This window comes from Leptonotus elevatus, chromosome 8 (assembly GCF_054856555.1).
Source record: "Leptonotus elevatus isolate MCC_2025b chromosome 8, RoL_Lele_1.0, whole genome shotgun sequence".
Lineage (NCBI taxonomy): Eukaryota > Metazoa > Chordata > Actinopteri > Syngnathiformes > Syngnathidae > Leptonotus > Leptonotus elevatus.
Window position 1 is genome coordinate 10,858,603 of NC_141246.1, and position 19,768 is coordinate 10,878,370.

Consider the following 19,768-nt stretch of genomic DNA (forward strand, 5'->3'; position numbering starts at 1 on the left):
TTCAAGTAGTGCATGGTTAGGTCTTTTATCTATGATTTGATTTTTAGTGGTTCAGCATGCTAATACCCATTTGATAAACATTGTACTGTATTTAAAATAATCTTCATCCATATCTGAGTTAATGCTTCTGACAAAAATGATAAAGGATGAAAAATAGAATTAGTAGCAGGACAAAGAGTAGGCAGGAAAAGACCCCGGTGTGCCAGTAGCCTCTATTCTGTTACATTTCAGAGCAGCCATAGTAGCTCTATATGTAGTGAGATCCGATCAAACATTCCCACTGCAGCAGCTGTCGTTCACCCAAGCACCCAGAAGCCGATATAAAACACACACAAGAAGAATAAAGAAAACTGTGCTGCTGTCAGGTATTCCTGATTGATGTAGACTATACTGTACATCCTGTAGCCTACAATAGCTCACTCACAAATGAAATGCCTTTGAGCAAAGATGTTTGGTTCTGACTTGTGGTTTGCCAGCATTTGACCGCTCAGATTTGACTATCTCCCCAAATATGACTAGTTAACAGGACAATAAAAAAACATTTTCAAACTGTTTGCATGCAGACAACAAATTGTCAAAGTGAAGTTTGCCGGTAAATGTTGTAAGATGCATGCCGGGCCAGTAGTGGGCGACGTCCCTTGTAAAGACATCCACATCCACAACAGCTGCTATTTGACCAAAACGGTCTGTGATTACTGCGACCGTGTTTTTGATTTTTTTATGCAAAAATGGTCCCGGCAGAGCTACCAATTCTCTCATACACTTGACTTCACTCTCAACTGCTTGCACTTCTTAGGAATTAGGATTTAACCAAGCAGTCAAGACAGGCACTTTCACTAATCCCTGTCTAAATGATGAAGTTTTTGGTACTGGACTCTATTTTCCATACCTTATATTGTTCTCACTTTTCTTCCTTCTCCTTCCACTTCATCTCTCTTACCCTTCCTGCCTCCCTTCCCTTTACCTGCCTGCTCATCTCCAATTCCAATACTCCAGGGTATCTACAGCTGCATACATGGAGTACAAATTGAGGAAAACAAATCAACCATAGACTCGCCTTCATCAAGCATAAAGAAGAACATGAACAATACCCACTCGAACATCTTGAGGTTGCTCCGCACTGCCAAAGACATGACTGCAGTGCCAGGTATTAATGGCTCGCCGCACGCGGCCCTGGAGTACAACCACGGTGGCCGTGAATCGGCCATCTATGACCTTCAGGAGCACCGACGCAGCCTGGTAGGGCATCCAGCAGACTGCAAGCCAGCACCACCCTACATACAAGAGGACAACATGTTCACTGACTACATCAGCGAGGTGGAGAGGACTTTTGGGAACTTGCCCCTGAAGGACAACAACTTGTACCAGGACGATTACCGGCACCACCACCCAGCCTCGGCTTTGGGTATGTCCGGCCCCCCGCCTAATAGGCCGCGTAGCTTAGGCAGCGCTAGCTCATTGGAAGGGGGCATGTTCGATTGCGAAAGTTTAGGGGGAGGAGTAGCACCCATCTTCACCACCCAGCCCCGCCCCTCCATGACTCACAGGAATACCAATAAGTTCGACCTGATTGCAGGTCACCCCTCCGCGGATTCCAACCAAGTTGGGTTCAAGGGAAGCAATGTGTATGGCAGGTTTTCGTTCAAAGGAGGCGCATCCAGCACAGGGCTCATCGGGGGTCACGAGAGGTACTGCGGGGCAGGCGGGGGCGGGGGAGGCTCAGGGGGTGATGATGGAAACATCCGCTCCGACGTGTCGGATATCTCCACTCACACCGTCACCTACGGCAACCTGGAGGGCAACGCCAAGCGGCATAAACAGTACAGGGACAGCCTGAAAAAGAGGCCGGCCTCTGCCAAGTGCAGACGGGAGCAGGACGAGATAGAGCTGAGCGGCTTCAGGAGGAGACCCCACCACCACACCGTCCACCACCACTTCCCTCACGGGCCCTTGGCACACCGCACCATCTCACCTCCCCTGGAGCGGAAGCGAGGAGGGGGTAACGCTTCGCCTTACTCATTCCGCAAAGACAAAGAGAACTTGAGGGAATTCTACGCGGACCAATTCCGCTCTAAGGAGGGCAAGTGGGAGCAAGAGGGTGGAAGTGGAGGAAGTGGTGTGGGCGTCGGTAGCGGTGGTGGTATCTGTAAAAGCTTAGTTCCCGTGGAAGACTTTCTCAAAGGTAAAAGCAAGAAGCAGGACTCGAAAGGCGGGCTTGGCTCCGTGACAGCCGGTCAGCAGGCCCACACCTGCTGGGAGAAGGGCGTTTCCGGACTGGGAGGAGGCGGCATAGCCGGAGGTGACTGGGAGTGTCGTAACTGCCACAGCGTGTGTCACCACAGCGGAGGTGTAGGCGGCTCGTGCCCAGCTAGTGGAATTGGGGCGAGCGGCGTTCGCCCCAACTCCGCTAGCTGCAAGCGCTGCGACTCGTGTAAGATTCAGCCGAGCAACCTCTACAACATCAGCGAGGATAACAACGTAGTGTTTGCTGCTGGCAAGAGCAACATGGGAGCAGGCCAAACGCCGACTCAGAGCAGGAAGCTCGGGCCGGGTGGGAGGGTCTTACGGAGGCAGCATTCTTATGACACATTCGTAGACCTGCAGAGGGAGGGGTCAGGCCGCATGGGAGGGGTTGGCGGAGGCGTTGGGGGTCAGTTTGCCCAGCCCCGAAGCGTGAGCCTTAAAGACAAAGACCGCTACATGGAAGGCCCCAGTCCTTATGCTCAGATGTTTGAGAGGTACGCAGGAGAGCGAGAGTCTCCCATGTTTGGCGGGATAGGCGGAGACCGGGCTAAAGGAGGCTCCTCCTTTAGTTTGTTTCGCGGAGGCGAAGGTGGGTTGCATCGGCGGTCCGTGGGCGAGCGAGACCTAAGAGACAGGGACAGGGCTATGATGGGAGGTGGGAGTGGCGGTGGTGGTGGTAGTGGCAGAGGCGCCGGGACTTACTCCTTGTCTAAATCTCTCTACCCAGATAAGGTGAACCAGAACCCCTTCATCCCAACCTTCGGCGATGACCAGTGTCTTTTACACGGTGCCAAACCGTACTACATGAAAAAGCCACAGACGCAGCAACAGCAGCAGCAGCTACTCAACAACAGCCGAGGAGGAGGGGACTTCCGGGGCTCCACGGGGGCCGCTTCTTATTTGCCTGCGTCGGCCACGGCTGGGGTGATGTCCAATGTGGCCCCCCGGTTCCCCAAAGATCTGTGTCTGGGCGGGGTGGGCGGTCCCATGGGCAACCACCTGGGGGTCAACAAGCTCATGCCTGGCAGCCGGGACACGTTAGGGTTGGGGCAAAGACCCTTCAATGGTGCGAGCAACGGACACGTCTATGAAAAGCTTTCCAGCATAGAGTCGGACGTCTGAAGGGGAGAAGAGAAGCCACAAAGGGGGTGAAGACAAATGAGGAAAACTGGAAAAACACACGGAACAAAAACAAAAAAAACAGTGCAGTGCAATGGCCTCTTTGTGCGAAGAGAATGTGATGACACGAGTGGGTTTCGTTTTCACGCCGCTAATCGCAACAATCTGGACGATGCGCGACGGCCGCTCAAAGCCGAACGGCAAGTGAGGATTGTGGTGCTGGGAAGGAGGTAGGGAAAGACAGACGGAGGAGGGGGACGTGCCCTGCTCTCTTTATAAGCTCATTGTTCCAAGACAACTTTTTTCTTTCACAACGGTATTACAATCATGAATGAGAAATCAACACTGCTGAAGTAACAGGGTAAATTAACAATAATTGTACCAATAGTGTTAATATTATTACTGAATATTACTCAAGTGTTTCAAGATGATTGGTTTGTTTTCCAATTTTATTTATTCAAGTAGTGTTTGTATGATGTTGATTGTTTCTTAGCTTTCCAACTTCACAGGAGACTTGTGGACCACTTTGAAAATTTGGGGGGGGCTCCTGTCATTTTGGATTCTTCTTTGCAATGAATTATTTCTTCATATTTGATTTATTTATTTACTTTTGAAAAATGTTCGAGTATTGTGACGTGTATGTGACAAAAAGGCATGACTTGCTAAGTACAATGTACTTATTGGCTTACTTTTTTTCCCAAAGTCTTTTTTTCAACTGCTGAAGCCGATATCATCATACTGATTTGCCCTTCCATCTGGCTTGCTTGAGTTGTGCTCAGCAGCACCAAAAGGGTCTCACATTTCCAGCTGGATGTGCCTTAAAGGATTAATGTTAATTTTTCGCCTCCAGACAATTGCTTCCTTCATTTCAGGGCAAAAATCTGCTGGAACTTATCACAAAAGTTGCGTTTTAAAGAAAGTTGTGACGATGGCAAACTTTCAGGCAACACTAAGATGTCAGATGTTTTAAAAAAAAAAAAAAAAACAGAGAAATGTTGCAGGAGCGGAAGCTTGGATTTTTACACTCACCCTCCAAAACAATCAAATGGTAGTTATAATTTATGAGCCAGTGTGTCCGAAAAAATAAACATTCCTCTCTGCTGCAAAAACTGACACATTTATTGACCATGTTTTTCCCATCAAATTAATTTGAGGAGCATAACTGATTGTTGCCAAATAGGCTCCGAGTGAACAGCTCTGCATGTTCATTTCATTTTATTTATTAAGGCTATAACAAGGCCTACTATTTTGTGGTCACGTTTGAGTGAATTAACATAATGAGTAGAACACTCTTTTTGGAAAGATAATGTCAACAATTACGTTGAGTCCTAAATGATCAACACAGGAATAACAAATATTTGAATGTTATTTTCATTTTTTTTTTTTTTTAATGGGATTAAAATCTGAACACAGAGTACAGCTATAAACTGTTATCCGCAATTTTAAGGCATAGGTTGACATTTTGGTCAAATAAGTTCTTTTCAAGTTACAGGAAAAGAGCAATACTCCAAATATGGATCTAATCCATCTTCCTGAGAAAACTGTAAAGCAGTCAATCCATCAAATTTTTGGGGAATAAATAATACAATCTTGACAAATTAAAGTAGAAGTCAGCCTTAAACATTTATTGACAGTAATATGTTATATGTGACTAAACATGACATTCTGATTAATATTACATTTGTGGAATATGAGTTATGAAGCACAATCCAGCCATTTGTATCCATCTCGGGGGGCGGCCATTTTGCCACTTGTTGCCGACTTAAGATGACATCACAGTTGCTCAGGGCTACGGCAACGACCAATGACTGCTCGACTGTTTTCTGAAGCTGAGCTGTGTGCAACATTGATGTCATCTTTAGTCGACAGCAAAATGGCCGCCCCCTGAGATGGATATAAACAGCTGGATTTTGCTGCTTAACTCATATTCCACAAACACGGGAGAATACGGAGCATACGAGAGAGCCCCTATCCAGCCTGTTTTCCATGTCTCCCTCCTTCAGTGCAGCTGAATCTAATGATCAGCTCATCGGCACGCTTTGCAGAAGCCCGATAACGATCCTGATCGTGAATCAGGTGTGTTAGTGGAGAGAAACATGGAAAACAGGCTGGATAGGGGCTCTCGAGGACCGGACTTGGCCAGCCCTGCAATAGAGTGAACGGTTTCCCGTTCACCCCGTTTAAAAATTGAGAGAAACTTTATCAAACTTGGTTTGACAATTCAGTATGTATGATAATAAGCGTTTGCATGCATATGCTTTTCTTTCTTTCTGCGTTTACAATTTTAACTTTAAGCCCAACAACTGGGTGTTTTTTCAAAGCTTACCTTTTCGAGATGTCATTGGTACTGATCGGTGTTAGTGCAGGTGTGTGTGTGTGTGCGCGCGCGTGCTTGTCCTTGCAAGAGAAAAACACCAATCTTAACACGCCAAAATCAAAAGTGAATACTGCCAAGTCACCAAAACATCCAATGATTCACGGTCGGTGTTGGCTAAATGTTCTTGAACAAGTTGGAGGTTTTGCTCACAGTCACTGAAGAAGCCTTTTTCATACTTTTCCTCTTTTTCTCCTTTTTAAAAAAAAACAAAACAATCTCAGTACATGATTTCTGTTGTCGTACGTGCCTGAATTTGTACGCTTGATTACCTCTGTGTGTGCGCGACACAGCGTGAGTGAGGAATACACACTTCTTTTATATGTACTATACAACTCCATGTAAATAGAAACACTCATGGATTTTTGATATATAAAAAAAAAAATACTGTATAAATGGCAGAGAAAAAGGTCTATTTGGGATAAATTTTGGATTCGTAGGTGCCCCTTACAAAATTGTTTTGTAACCTCTTCAGGATGTGCAATTGTTTCTAATGACACGTCTGCTGGGTTTTGTTTTGACCTGATCCACGAGAGACCTCGGGTTTCTGGAGAAACGTCGGCACCGACTGCTCCATGCCAAGCACAATGTCGTTCCTCTTTTGTTCCTCTTCAGTTTGGGCCTCAGACGATCAAACGCCATCCCAGAGCTGTACAGATTGTGAAAAATGTACATACGACTCCAAATCTTGTTCACCCTCACTTTTTTGTATGCAAATGAATTACTTGTGTGAAGAAAGTATTTCAGATTTGATGGAATATTTAGTAATATTTGAACAAACGAGATTAAAACACACACAGTTGATGTGCAAATAAGTGCTGAGAAATATTATTCTTCTGTCTCTTTGGAATAAAAGTGTTGAGTATTAATAAAAAAGAAAATGAAATCTCACACATGCTTGTCATAACCTTATTTTCTATTGGGTTTAGGTCTGGGGTCTGGACAAAGGACATTTTCTTCTGGTGGAGCCGTTGTTTTGTTGATTTGGATGTGTCTACAATATCTTGGTTGACAGTAATAAGTAAGTAAAATTTCAGATGTGATATTCAAAACTGCATTATTGTTTAGATAATACAGTGTACAGTACTTTGGTTGGAAAAAAATAATTTAAAAAAACGGCATCTTAATTTTAGTACATTTGGGAATTTGGCAGCAATTTTTCTAGCGAGGAAATTCTTCAGATTTTCAGAGACACCGCCGCTTCATTTATTTGAATTGGAATGAGAGATGAATGTGTTCATATTTAAGCTAAGATGCTAACTGACTAGATGCTAACTCCTATTTGGACATTGAAACAACTCCAGGAAGTGTTTCTCCCGGAAATGAGTAGGGTTATTTTGCTGGTCATCTAAAGATATAGATATGAGTTTTTACACCTGAAGAATACAGTAGGTTTCCGAATTGTTAATGAATGCTACATTACGCATAGGATGCTCAGATCAAAGCGCTCCAAAAACACCCCCTTGTTCCTCAGATATGCTCTCTTCTGAAAACCTTGTCCAGCAACAGGGGATATATAAAGAAGCAGCAGGTTTTAATATGTACCAGTGCCTGCCTGCCTTATGTGGGCAGATCTTTACATCTTCTGGCACCCGACACGCTCACTGAACTAATCCCCTATCACCAGTTCACATCTTGTTTTTTTTTTTTTTTTGAAGTAACAATCAGCGTCTTATTCTACTCACTTGTTCTCTCCCAACATCATCAGGCCGACAAGCTCGGCGTGCATTGCAACACATGTAACTACTTCTTGACAATTAACTGTTACCTAGCAACTGGCTCTTTTTCCAAAGATGGCAGTGGAGAAGGGGTGGAGGGTTGGTGGAGAGAAATAGAGATTTAAACAGTATTCCCACAGCATCTTAACTGGATCGGATGCAACAATGCATTGACAATAGCAAAACCAAAATGGAAAGCACAGCCTGATCTTAACGCCCACATGTGACAGCGTGCACAGGAGAGAGAGAGAGAGGAGGAGGAAGAGGAGGAGGAGGAGGAGGAGGAGGAGGAGAGGGTGCTACGCGAGGATGCTGCATGTACGGGTTAATGCATGAGGAAGTGTAGCGTAGAAAGGGTCGATTTTAAAAAGAAAGTAAAGCTTAAGGAATGGGCAACAAGTGGAAATGTGGAGGTATGAGGAGAAAGGGTTGCCGCAAAAACTTTTATGAAGCCTTCAAGCTATAGGAACACAGTCATTTAAAAACATATATATATATATATATATATATATATATATATATATATATATATATATATATATATATATATATATATATATATATATATATATATATATATATATATATATATATATATGTGTGTGTATATATGTGTGTATATATATATATATATATATGTGTGTGTATATATGTGTGTATATATATATATATGTATATATATATATATATATACGTATATATATATATATACGTATGTATATATATACGTATATATATATATATATATATATACATATATATGTATGTGTATATATATATATATATATATACACATATATATGTATGTATATATATATACATATATATGTATGTATATATGTATATATATATATATACATATATATGTATGTATATATGTATGTATATATATATACATATATATGTATGTATATATATATATATATATATATATATACATATATATGTATGTATATATATATATATATATGTATGTATATATATATGTATATATATACATGTGTATATATATATATATATATGTATATATATATAATTATTTTTATTTTTTTACATCACTGGCAGCCAAAAGTGTTCCAATATATCTAGAAGTTACAAATGCTAAATATTTCTCCAATATATGATGGTTTAGGAGTGCCACCATATAGTAAATTGTGGTCATTGGATACCAAAAACGATGTGAGGTAAAACAAAAGACTGCTTTTCAAGAAACTGAAGTGACCTTCATTGTTTCAGTTGGGTAGGTATAGTCTTTATTACATTTTACTATCATATCTGTTGAGTGTGTTTTTGTTTTTTACTTTTAGTCATAACATCAGCTAGCAAACGTTTGCTAACCACAGTTAGGCTAGTTAAACAAAGTTAGTTTAGTTATTCTAAAAATGGTTACATCATGACATGTTAAGATGGAACAGTAGGTTTTTCTCACAGTATAATAAACCCTGGTTCATATTAAATGATAAATTATTGACTGTTAATGGAAACCAAACCGTTTCATAGCTAAAATGGCACAGAATGGCTACTCGTAATGACCCAATTTGTTTGTTTGTTTTTTGTTGTTGTTGTTTTTTTCTACTTTGACAGACATTTAGGTTTATATAGTTATTTTGTGTTTATTACATAAAGCTAACTAAGCTAGCAAAGGTTTGCTAACCACAGTTAGTTAGTTAGTTAGTTAGTTAGTTAACAATCCTATTTTTAAAATGGTTGCATCATAACGTGTGCCGAGGCGTGGCTTCAAGCTCACATCTGATTTTGTTGGAGTGGCCAGGAAGGAGCAGCATCCGCAGAATGTGCTGCAGGTAGTTCAACTTGACCGCAGCCAACAACCCAAACTTCGCATCTGCAAACGCAAGCTAATCCCTGAATATCGCGGTTAGTGGACGGGACTCTGTCACTGACTGAGCAATTAAGTTTAGGGTTTAGTTAATATACTATATATCAACTTTATATGTGACTAATTTCCATCACTGCTTCAAAAAATCAGGCTACGTCCGCACAGTATATTTTTTTGCTTTTTGCCTGTAATTGACAAGACACATGAACACAAAATAGGCACTCGCTGAATATAGTTTAAAATACAACATGTATTAAGATAAGATGTCGACATAATTCTTGTTAAGTTATTATCACGTGTCTTATTCCAAAGCAGTTGAAATAACTCATGTAGTACAATCTTGCCTGGTTTAAAAATGTATTTGCCGCTGTTTGGGATTTAGATCAAAGTAATCGCTGCCACCTTGTGGCCAAATGTGGTACAGCAAAGGCTGCAATCTGGACTCATCGGTTAAATCATCTCTTTTAGGTTTCTTCTTGTATCTAATTTGTTATTTTAGCAGTAGAGTAGGATGCAAAAACATATACTAAGATTAAAGTTTTGCAAAAAATATATAATGCCTATCTCTTTGAGACAGCTTTGCTAGTTAAATATCACTTTTATTTAATTGTGTTTCTTTAAAGGTTTGTAGCACAATACTGTAAGTGATTTAAAAAAAATGTGATCAATGTTGCCCCAAAAAAATAATAATTAAGGAAATCTTGACCAGGCAGTTAAATGGCTTCTTTACTTTTTTGTAATGTTTTTTTTTTGGGGGGGGGGGGGCCCACCTGCCAATTGCAGGTCTTTTAAAAAATGTTTTATTTTTATATATTTTATTTCATTGCGTTTTATTTAATTTTCATTCATCCAATTTGGAAAGGCCTTGACGGGGTAGTTAAATGACTTTGTTTTCCCCTAATGCCCGTGTTACATGTACCACAGCCGCATTAGTAAAACACTTAATATAATTTTGGTTAAATTTATTTACACTGTCACATACAAAAAGCAGTCCGTCAATTACATTATTGCATATTAATATGTGCAATATGTGTCATAATTGTTCCTTTTAATATGCAGACTCATGGATATGAAAATTAAGTATATCCAGATTAATTAATTTATTCTCAGAGATCTTAATTCTTTTACCAACTGATTTCAAACTAACAAAGTAAAATAATGCTAAACTGCATTGTGATGGAGTTAACTTTTTTTTTTTAAATCCTCTCTCAAAACATGAGCAACCACAAAAGTAGACAGTTCAAAATGTTTATTATGTGGATTTCAATTCCAGTATGCAGTAGAAATCAAGGTAGAAATTATATCAAAGAGATCATTTATTTTGCAGCATGAGCAGGTGCAATAATTGTATTATAATAATAATAATAAATGAAATAATAACAAAAGTAAAACATATGAGTCAAATCTCAAACTCAGCCGTCCCTGCGCACGTTCCTCAACACCTTCACCCGCCGCCTCCTCACCAGCCGGCTCGACCTCTTCGGGCTGGCCCTCACCCATGCGCTTGTTTTGTAGCGGGCCAGGCTCGCCTCCTCACCTGTCAGGCTCTGACGTGCCAAAGACGGGTCATCCCCGAGCCTGTCCTTACGGTAGCCATGGCGACGGAAGAACGGTTCCACGGTTGCTAGGCGATGGGAGAGCTCTGTGATACGCTGATGCAGCATGGAGACTTCTCTGAACAGGTCGTTGATGGTTTCGGATAGAGGACGCACCCTGCAGGAGAAAAGGACGAGGTTCACTTTGGACTTTTATTTTTATTATTATGATTGTACAAAGTGAAATGTTGAGAGGTCATTATGGTAATGTATGTTATTTACTGGTGACCGTTCTTAATTGTGGGTCCAAGCTCCAACGTTGATGAGGACAAGCGATATAGAAAATGGATGGATAGATGACATATCACGAACATTGATGGGTTACATGCTTTATGGATTTTAACTCATTCACTGCCATTGACGCCTATAGATGTCAAAAATTAATTTGAACTAATTCTATTCTATTCTAATTCTTTTTTTTCCACTTTAGTTAACAAGAGTATGAAAACCTAGATTTTTTTTGCACATTTAGAACAGATATAAAATTTGTTATTCATCGTGAAGTCATGCGATTAAATACAATAAAAAAAAATATCACCTGACGCCCCTAATTTTTAATAATATTTTCTTCTTTTTTTTTAAATCGTGAGTTAACTAGTAAAGTGATGTGATTAATTACAATTAAAATTTTTAATCACCTGATGCCCCTAATTTTTAATAATATTTTCTTCTTTGAAAAAAAAGATTGTTAAAAATCAGGCGATCAAAATTTGTCAAAAATCTAGGTTTTCATACACTTGTTAACAAAAGTGGCAAAAATTGTTAAACTAATAGAAATAATAAAAATGAATTTTTGACGTCTATAGCCGTCAATGGCAGCGAATGAGTTTTAACAATAGTTGCTCTAAGGGTTTGATTTGAGAAAAGTGGGCAGAAATTGAGCTAGGCCAAAGTGTAGTCAATCTCAGACGTATTTCCTTCATATATATGTGGCCAAGTTTTAAGTCGGCTGTGACCACTCCCACAGCGGCGCAGCCCTCCTCGCAGATACGCCAACCGGCACATGTCTGTGAAATTACCAACATTGGGTCTAACCTGCCTCTGCGCAGATATGCGCCAAACACAAAAATAGAGCCATCTTACCTAACAGACATTTGTTTGGAATGTGGGAGGAAACTGGCGTACTCGAAGAAAACCCACACATGAACAGCAGGAACATGCAAACGCCACACAGGAGGGCCTCAGCCGCTTTTCTAATATGTTATTTCTTGACTCAAACACGCTCACAAAATCAATTACTGTAAAATCCCATGTTGATTTCAGTAAAAGTTTGGTTGAGTGATTGCTGGTGAAGTTTCTCAATTAGGACTGAGATTTTGAGAGATTCTTGACTCCTTACCTGGAGTAGTCAGGGAGCAGCGTGTTGGGTTTGGAATGCAGCAAAGTCTTGATTTCCTTGAAAATACCTTTCCCCCACGCATCCAAAACTTTGGTCAAACTGCGCACTGACGTTACATTAGCTCTGTCGGCTGACACAAACGCACACTTCAAGAGGACGACATCACACTGAAAGCGCTCAATCGAACTTGTTTCGGAGACATTCTACCTCCTTCTCTGTAGTTCCAGTGTCCATACTCCAGTTTGTTCTCTTCATCATTTGAATGGGCCCCTGTTGCCACGACGACCGCCGCCAGCACCATCAACAGCAAGTGAGGATTCATGACCAGCAGAGAGAACACTTAGAGAGATGAAAGCAAAAGTGCCGAACGTTCATATGCGGCATTGCGTTGTTTAATAATACAATATTTAAAATTTTAATTGGAGCATGGCATCTATTAGAGCGGGTCAATTTGAGGTTCTATCTTTGCAAATTGAAGTTTGGCCTTAAATGATCTTTGTGCAGTTTGTCACTTTTTATACTCGCGACTGCCACCTCTGGCCCAAAGCGTAACTGCAGCATCTGTGTCAGGCTCGTTCATGGTGCGCGTGTGGGTACGTGCACGATCTTAAAGCGACATCCACAGCTGACAAACGAAGACATGACTTCAAATGAGGTAAGAAAAACTCCGCACACTCTACTATAAAGGGAAGATAAAAGCTGATAGGTGCAGTACTTCGTACTCATCTGGGCATCGGTGGAGCATGCATGATGCAGAAAAAGCTTTAATATTACCTTTTTACACGGCACAATGCACCTTTAATGAAAATAATCACTTCCCACAAGATGCACAAAATTCCCACAAGGCACAGCAACTCAATATTAACGTGATCCAATACAGGAGCAGTGTTAGTTACTTTACCTATTACTTGTTTAAAAGGTTCCTTAGTTACTTTACCTTTTTGAAAAAGTGACTCAGATACTTTGCGATTACTTACTTTAAAAAATAGCTTTGTTACTTTACTGATTACTTGCTCCAAAAAAAGTAACTAACAGTAGTTACTTTACTGATGACTTGCCTTAAGAAGTAACTTAATTACTTTACCTGTTTTAAGAGTGACTTTGTTACTTTATGATTACTTGCTTTAAAAAAAAAAAAAAACTTGAAAAAGTAGCTTAGTTATTTTACTGATTACTTGCCTTAAGTTACATTACAAGTTACTTTCAAAGTTACATTCAGCAGATACCGACAAACCGGCTTAGCATAAAACCAGCACCCGGTTTTGCCACTTAATTGGAAGTGTGTTTTTAATAGTAACATTTAAGAATAAAGTTTGTTTTTATTAAAAGTAAGACAAAAAGTTTGTCTTTTCATAATTATTTCAACTCATTCACTCCCAGCCATTTTCACTGAAGCAACGTCCTTAACTGACTGATTTTGCAAGGCCCATAGAATATTGTGTTCTATTGCTATAAAACATGGCACCTACCAGAAGAAAGAATCGAGTCTCTTCTTTTATCTCTTTTCGTTTTGCAGTAATTAGCATTTGAATATAGCTAAATGTCATCATTATTCACAAACCTGTTGGAAACATTGGGGGAAAGACCTTTTTTGCAACATGGCCCTCGTTGATCTTTTATACTCGTCTGCCACCTGCTGGCCGTTTTTTGTAATAACTACCAATGCTTTAAGCAACCTCTTCAGGTCAGAGGCTGCATCAAAGCCTGCTGTATGCTCTAGCATTAAAAAAACAAAAACATAAAGAATGTTGTATATACGTTTGGGACCATGGCAATATTTAAAATAGAACATTTTTGTGAACGAATGAGATATTCATTTTTAAAAATCCACTGAACAAACTACATTTTAAATAATTTCTCAAATAAAGGTAATCTTTTTTTACCTGACATTTTAATTGAATGTTTCTGATATTTTGCCCATTTCACGGAGATGAATTCAGCAACCAAAAAAAGAAAAGGAAATCATTGCAATCTGTGTGAGATGTGTTGTGTGCATCCACATAACAATGAGTGTTAATCACACTGGATCATAGTAAGCTGCTGACTGACTCATTGTTTAGGTATTATAAGAGATTTATAGACATCATGAAGTGGGAGAGAAAATGTCGTGAAAACGAGAGGTAAACAATCATCTGGTGCAGCATGTTTCACATCTGGCAAAAACATGTTTCATCACCGTCACGCCTTCAGCCACTTTGCCTTCTTGAAATGTCTGCCTTGTGGGTGAATAAATAAATACATAACTGCATTTGTACAGTATGTAATCTAGCACATCTGCAGCCAAGAGAGATTTGAGTTGTGATGCTGTTAAGAAGCAAAAAATACTCACGATTTCAAAGGGTTACGATGCATGAAGATTCTTGATCAAAATACCGCTTATTTCCTTGGTTTTCCCTTTTTCTTTCAATTACGTTCCTTCTTTTCTGTTCCTGAGCGGCTTGAAAAACACTTCTGCTGTGGCCTCCAACTTTCACTCGCTCCCCACGTAACGGTCATGACTTGAGCCCATCCTCCGAGCGCACCTCCTTGTATGGAAGAGCAGAGCCACAAAAGACACCAGTCTCCACCTTTAAAATCTTTCAGAAAATCCTTTAGCAAACAATTGCAATTAATATGGACGTCTGACAGTTGATTGCATTTTATTCCGACTTCATCTTTTAATTCCAATGAAATGGATAATAACAACGTAGTGTAGGCTACTTATAGGTGATGTGATTGTATAACCACCCTAGGAATTAAAACTAAATATATACAGTTCAACATGTGATATTTTATAGGGCATTCAATGAATGTTCTATAATTATACTAATAGTCATCATCCATATTTCGACCCTTTTTACCGCATATGATTATTTGTTTATTCTTTGCTGCCTGTCAAGGCGATATCGTGGCTCCCGCTCTGTAAATGTGTAAAGAGACCCAAATGCGCCTACAACAGACACAAGATGAAATTTGCCATTATTTTTTCAATTTCCTGAGTAGCATTAAAAATATATATTTAAAAAAAGAACCAATTGTGCACATTAGTGCACATACGCGGTGTGCTTGTAGCCTGGTACGCATGCGTAGTGAAAATATTCACGCGTGCAGCACTTTCGTTGTCAGTGCGGCCAGTCGAAGTCAAGTTAGCCGTCATAACGATTACTAGCGAGAGTCCACTTCAAAATAAAAGCTATTGCTGTCCATGTATTGTACAGTATTACTCGTTAGACTTTTATTTTGAAGTGGACTTGGCGGCGGTGGGCGACCGCTACGTTACACATATCGACATATCAAATATTAACATTAAATCACTATTTATGCCGTGATTGTTTTTTATGCGTGGCAGGTCTTTTTTTTTCCTCCTGGCAGGTCAGGCAGGAGGGTGTAGCTGGCAGCTGATGGGACACACCTGGGCTCAATTAGTTCATCAACCTTTTCAATAAGAAGCCTGGTCTGCGCCCAGCAAGGTGCCAGAGAACTCCATCTCATCCGTAAGGACGACACAGTAGATCTTCCATTGTTACTAGTTTTGCATTATGCCTGATGTACCCACAAAGTTTATGTAACCTGTTTTACTCTGGACCTTTGTTTTTTGCTACAGTTTTCTTCGTGAAGCTTCTCCAGCCAGCCGCCCTCTCCCTGCCTGATTGCCTGCCTCTTGAGTCTTTTTATTTTTAATTTCTTTTAATTTTTTTGGGCCAGACCTCATCAAATAAATTGAATCAACATTCCCCCAACATGTTTACAGTTTACATAGATTTGTAATTCAATTATTATTACTAAATGCTATCAATTTAGAGAAGCAACTACATTATATTCTAACTACTTTTTTGTTTTTTAAGATAATACTTATTTTTATATAGGCCAGGCAATTCAATAATTTATATTAAATGTACAATTTGGAATCTAACCAATATTTTCTCTAAAAACAATATTCTTCCAAAAGGGTCGTTTTCAGCTCCGTGAGCATCGAAAGGAATTTTTGCTATTTCTTTTGTGGCTTTTTGTGTATTTAGTTAACATAATCTCACCATGGCGATAAATAGGAACATGTGATGATAGCCATAATTGATATTAAATAAGTCTCTGTGCTGGCTGCTTTATATGATATGGAAGAATGGATGCGATTCCTTTTTCTCAACTCTTATCATTGCGTTCATGTTTTTAATATTGCGCAGTTGAAATTGCATGACTAATTCGCCTCGAACGGCGCATCCAGATGTTATTGTTGTGTTTGATGTGTGTTTTCATGGCGTGCAGGCTGAGGTGAGATCAGAGTTGGCCGCCAACAAAGACATCCAGTGGAAAAAGTCGAGTGGAATATCAGACTCCAAAGAGGAACAAAGTGTCAGTGGAGGAAAGGAAAAAGACTAAAAGGAAGGAACCAACGTTCACGCGTGGTGACGGAATCTTCAGCTGCTCGACATTAGTGACAGGCTATTTGTCACCTGTGTGGAATTCCTCACACACACACACACACACACACACACACACACTGACTCACTCATTACATGTACAGTACTTAAAATAAACTTGTTTTCGAAATTATACTTGATACAGATTTTAGCGAGTAACATGAAGTCGAAGTTGACATCATGGAGGCTGTGTCTATTTCCTGTCCCTTGTGAGTTCCCATAGAGCGCCTAATATTTTTGAGGAAGTGCATTTCCCAGAAACAGGAAGTCCCAGTTGTTAGTTTCGCACCACAGGGTAACCACCAGAGAAGACGATGAACAAGAGGAGCGTGAACACCTTTTAAAAAATATGGCACCTCGACAATATCGCCATCTTTTTCCAAGGCTGATTTGGATTTTCAAAATGCTCCTTCCTTTATGCACAGAGGCTGGTCCGAGTAAGCTGCCCACAAATATACATAATATACCATATTTTACATGTATGTCATATTTTGCTTTGTTCTCACAGCATTATCATTTCACAACACCGTCTTTGTGGCTTTCACGGGTGAAGATCTCCACGTTCATTTTGAGCTGAACGTCCCAGCAAACCAAAATGAAGACGTCGTTGCGTGCTTCAACCCTGACAAGCATCTGATTTTGAAATACGGAGTTGCCGCAACTCAAGACCACGCGGTGACCACTAAGGCCGCGCTGCACCTGAAAATGCTGATGACTTCGGGAGAATATCATTGCCAGTACAAGGCGGCCAAAGCATACTGGTTTCTGCGACTGAGAGGTGAGTGCAGACGGGTGATGGAGAATGCGCACGCTTTTGTCATGGGAGGCAACTGAAATTATAAATCAATAAAATACAAGTACAAGAGCTGTATGAAACAATGTGCCTCCACAAAAATAACAATGCGGAAATATTATCATTTCATTTCAAGAAACTTTGACCGTGGTCGCGATGTTAATTTGACACTGTAATTTGGATATTTTACAGCGTTGAATTGCTTTTCTTATTTCCGTTTCACATTGTTCATACCACTGTCATCTGGAAATTCTGCAGAGAAATATGATTTTTATTTTATTTACATTTACAGTTTCTTTCTGTCAAGATTTTACAGTGTGTGTTTTTTTTTTAACAGCAGGCTATAATTGATTATAAATTGAATTTTCCAGTTGTACACAATGTTGTGGTATTTTTGTGAACATTTCTAAGTGAGACTGACATTCGAGCCGCATACTTTGATTTTTTGGAGTTATTTGCAGTCTTCCATCCCTCTCTACAAGCTAACCTGTCACGCCTTGACTGACAATGTTCAGTAAATCAGAGTTGTAGCAAAGTGGAAATGGCGGCTATTTCTAGCCATTGTAGCTCTGCACTTTGTTTTTGTTGCCTTAACTGACTAAAATAAATTGTTGTTGTTGATTTTATCATTGTCAAAAGGCAAATATGTGCTATGTTGGTCTTAACACGGCATTCTAATAAATATTGCGTTTGTGGAATATGAATGAAGCAGAACAATCCACCCGTTTATAATCCATCTCAGGCGGCGGCCATTTTGCCACTTACCGTCGACTGAAAATGACATCACAGTTACTCACGGGTCAGGTAACAGCCAATCACGGCTCAGCTTGCGAACATAACATGACCAACAAAGGTGAGCCGTGACTGGTTACCTGAGCTGTGAGCAAAAGTGATGTCATTTTTAGTCAACGAAAAGTGACAAAATGGCCGCCCCATGAGATGGCTAAAAACGGGTGGATTCCCACTTTTCATTTACTTGCTGGCCATGATTGTGTCCATTATTTCATGTCATGAGCAACGTATAGAAATCATGCAATCATTTGATAAACATTTGATTTAGTTTTTTTAAATTTGCATATATTACTTTATGTTCATGCAAGTTGTATTCTTCTAGATGAAGGCTACAGAGATCTCGCAATGGTGGAATACACAGACTTCATTGTGGTTGCCCTCTTCAGCGGCGTGTTGCTGGTTTTTAGTGTGCTCAGCTCTGTGTATGTCTTCAGAGGAACTTGGGTAAGATGAGCCTCACCTGCAATCTATTATTCGAAGTTATTTAACAGCGTGTCGCAACAACGGAACTGTTTGTTTCAGCTGAGCAGGGTTTTGTCTTATATTGTCTCCCATAAAGCCCAAAAAATTGCGTCTGAATTTCAGTACTAATAGTCAACATGTCCAAATTCAAAAGGTCTACAAGGTGACTTTGCAATTATTTATGTATTTATTTTATCACTATTTTTTCCCCTACAAATTATAGAAAAAACAAAGTCCTGAGAATGGCAATCCAAGCGACGATCGAAAGCAGAACAAAGAACGAACGCAAGCAGAAAAGCCCGAGGATGACGGCACGGGTGTAATAATAGCTTCTTCCACATCCCTTTATGCTGTAAGTAAGGAAGCACATCATGTCATTATTGTTATCTCTTTTTGACGGATAAGAATCAATGTTTCAGAGTCTTGAGCCACAACCTCGCTCCATTTATGACGTGCTGGACCGCTCAGCTGTCGACACGGACTCGCAGCAGAGGACGCCTCCTCCCAAGCCAAAAACCGGCCCCAAACTGGTCGGTTTTGACCCTTGCTGCTTTATCATATATTCAGAAATGTATGGCAAGATAAACAAACTTCCATTTCTCTCCTCAGGGTGAACACGGCACACAAGCACAAGAGGAAGGAGTATTTGAGTCTGTCTATGAGAATTTCTGAACCCTGAGTCAACCCAGGCTGACATCCTAACCCATAAATAAATAAATTATATACTGTATATACTGTAAAGGTGACATGTACATTATTTATTTTGATTGATGAAAACTATCAAAATCAATATGTAGCCTAAAATTACAGATTTACCTCAGATAAAAAGGCAAAATTGCAACAAAATCTGTCTACACAATGTCACTATCATTATAATTATCAATATTTTCCATGAACTCCAGCGAGGTAGAAAATGCTGAAATGTATTCCACAACATTGATCAGCACTTTCTGTGTAAAATAACCGTTTATGGATGGCTTTCCAATTATGTCAAAAATGTTGAGTTTTTGTTTTTATACTATGGTTAGGGCTCCAAAGTAGGGTTATGAACTATTAGGATCTCAAAGAGCTGGGGTTTCAAAGTAGGGTTAAGGTCTC

General features: G+C 40.0%; 3 protein-coding genes across 8 annotated transcripts in view; 2 read left to right on the plus strand and 1 right to left on the minus strand.

The window, feature by feature from the left end:
- grin2bb (glutamate receptor, ionotropic, N-methyl D-aspartate 2B, genome duplicate b) overlaps positions 1-6,628 on the plus strand; it is a 95,679-nt gene extending 89,051 nt beyond the window's left edge. For all 6 annotated transcript variants that reach the window (XM_086082191.1, XM_086082192.1, XM_086082193.1 and 3 more), the window contains one exon: positions 997-6,628. In XM_086082191.1, coding sequence (XP_085938317.1) covers positions 997-3,366 — 2,370 coding nt within the window. In that variant the 3' untranslated portion in view covers positions 3,367-6,628. The remainder of the gene's footprint in view (positions 1-996) is intronic.
- Positions 6,629-10,526: 3,898 nt separating this feature from the next.
- LOC147169727 (uncharacterized) lies at positions 10,527-14,760 on the minus strand. Its single transcript, XM_086082201.1, has 4 exons — positions 14,556-14,760; positions 12,434-12,565; positions 12,227-12,356; positions 10,527-11,005 (listed from the first exon to the last, which is right to left on the minus strand). Exons 2-4 carry the CDS (start codon positions 12,546-12,548, stop codon positions 10,705-10,707), a joined length of 546 nt encoding a protein of 181 aa, XP_085938327.1. The 5' UTR covers positions 12,549-12,565; positions 14,556-14,760; the 3' UTR covers positions 10,527-10,704.
- On the plus strand, positions 11,299-19,415 carry nfam1 (NFAT activating protein with ITAM motif 1). The gene is made up of 8 exons (XM_086082200.1): positions 11,299-15,699; positions 15,810-16,832; positions 16,918-17,060; positions 17,132-17,401; positions 18,531-18,652; positions 18,894-19,022; positions 19,090-19,200; positions 19,280-19,415. The coding sequence occupies exons 2-8, from the start codon at positions 16,804-16,806 to the stop codon at positions 19,340-19,342; spliced, it is 867 nt and encodes a 288-aa protein (XP_085938326.1). The 5' UTR covers positions 11,299-15,699; positions 15,810-16,803; the 3' UTR covers positions 19,343-19,415.
- Positions 19,416-19,768: the final 353 nt, after the last annotated feature.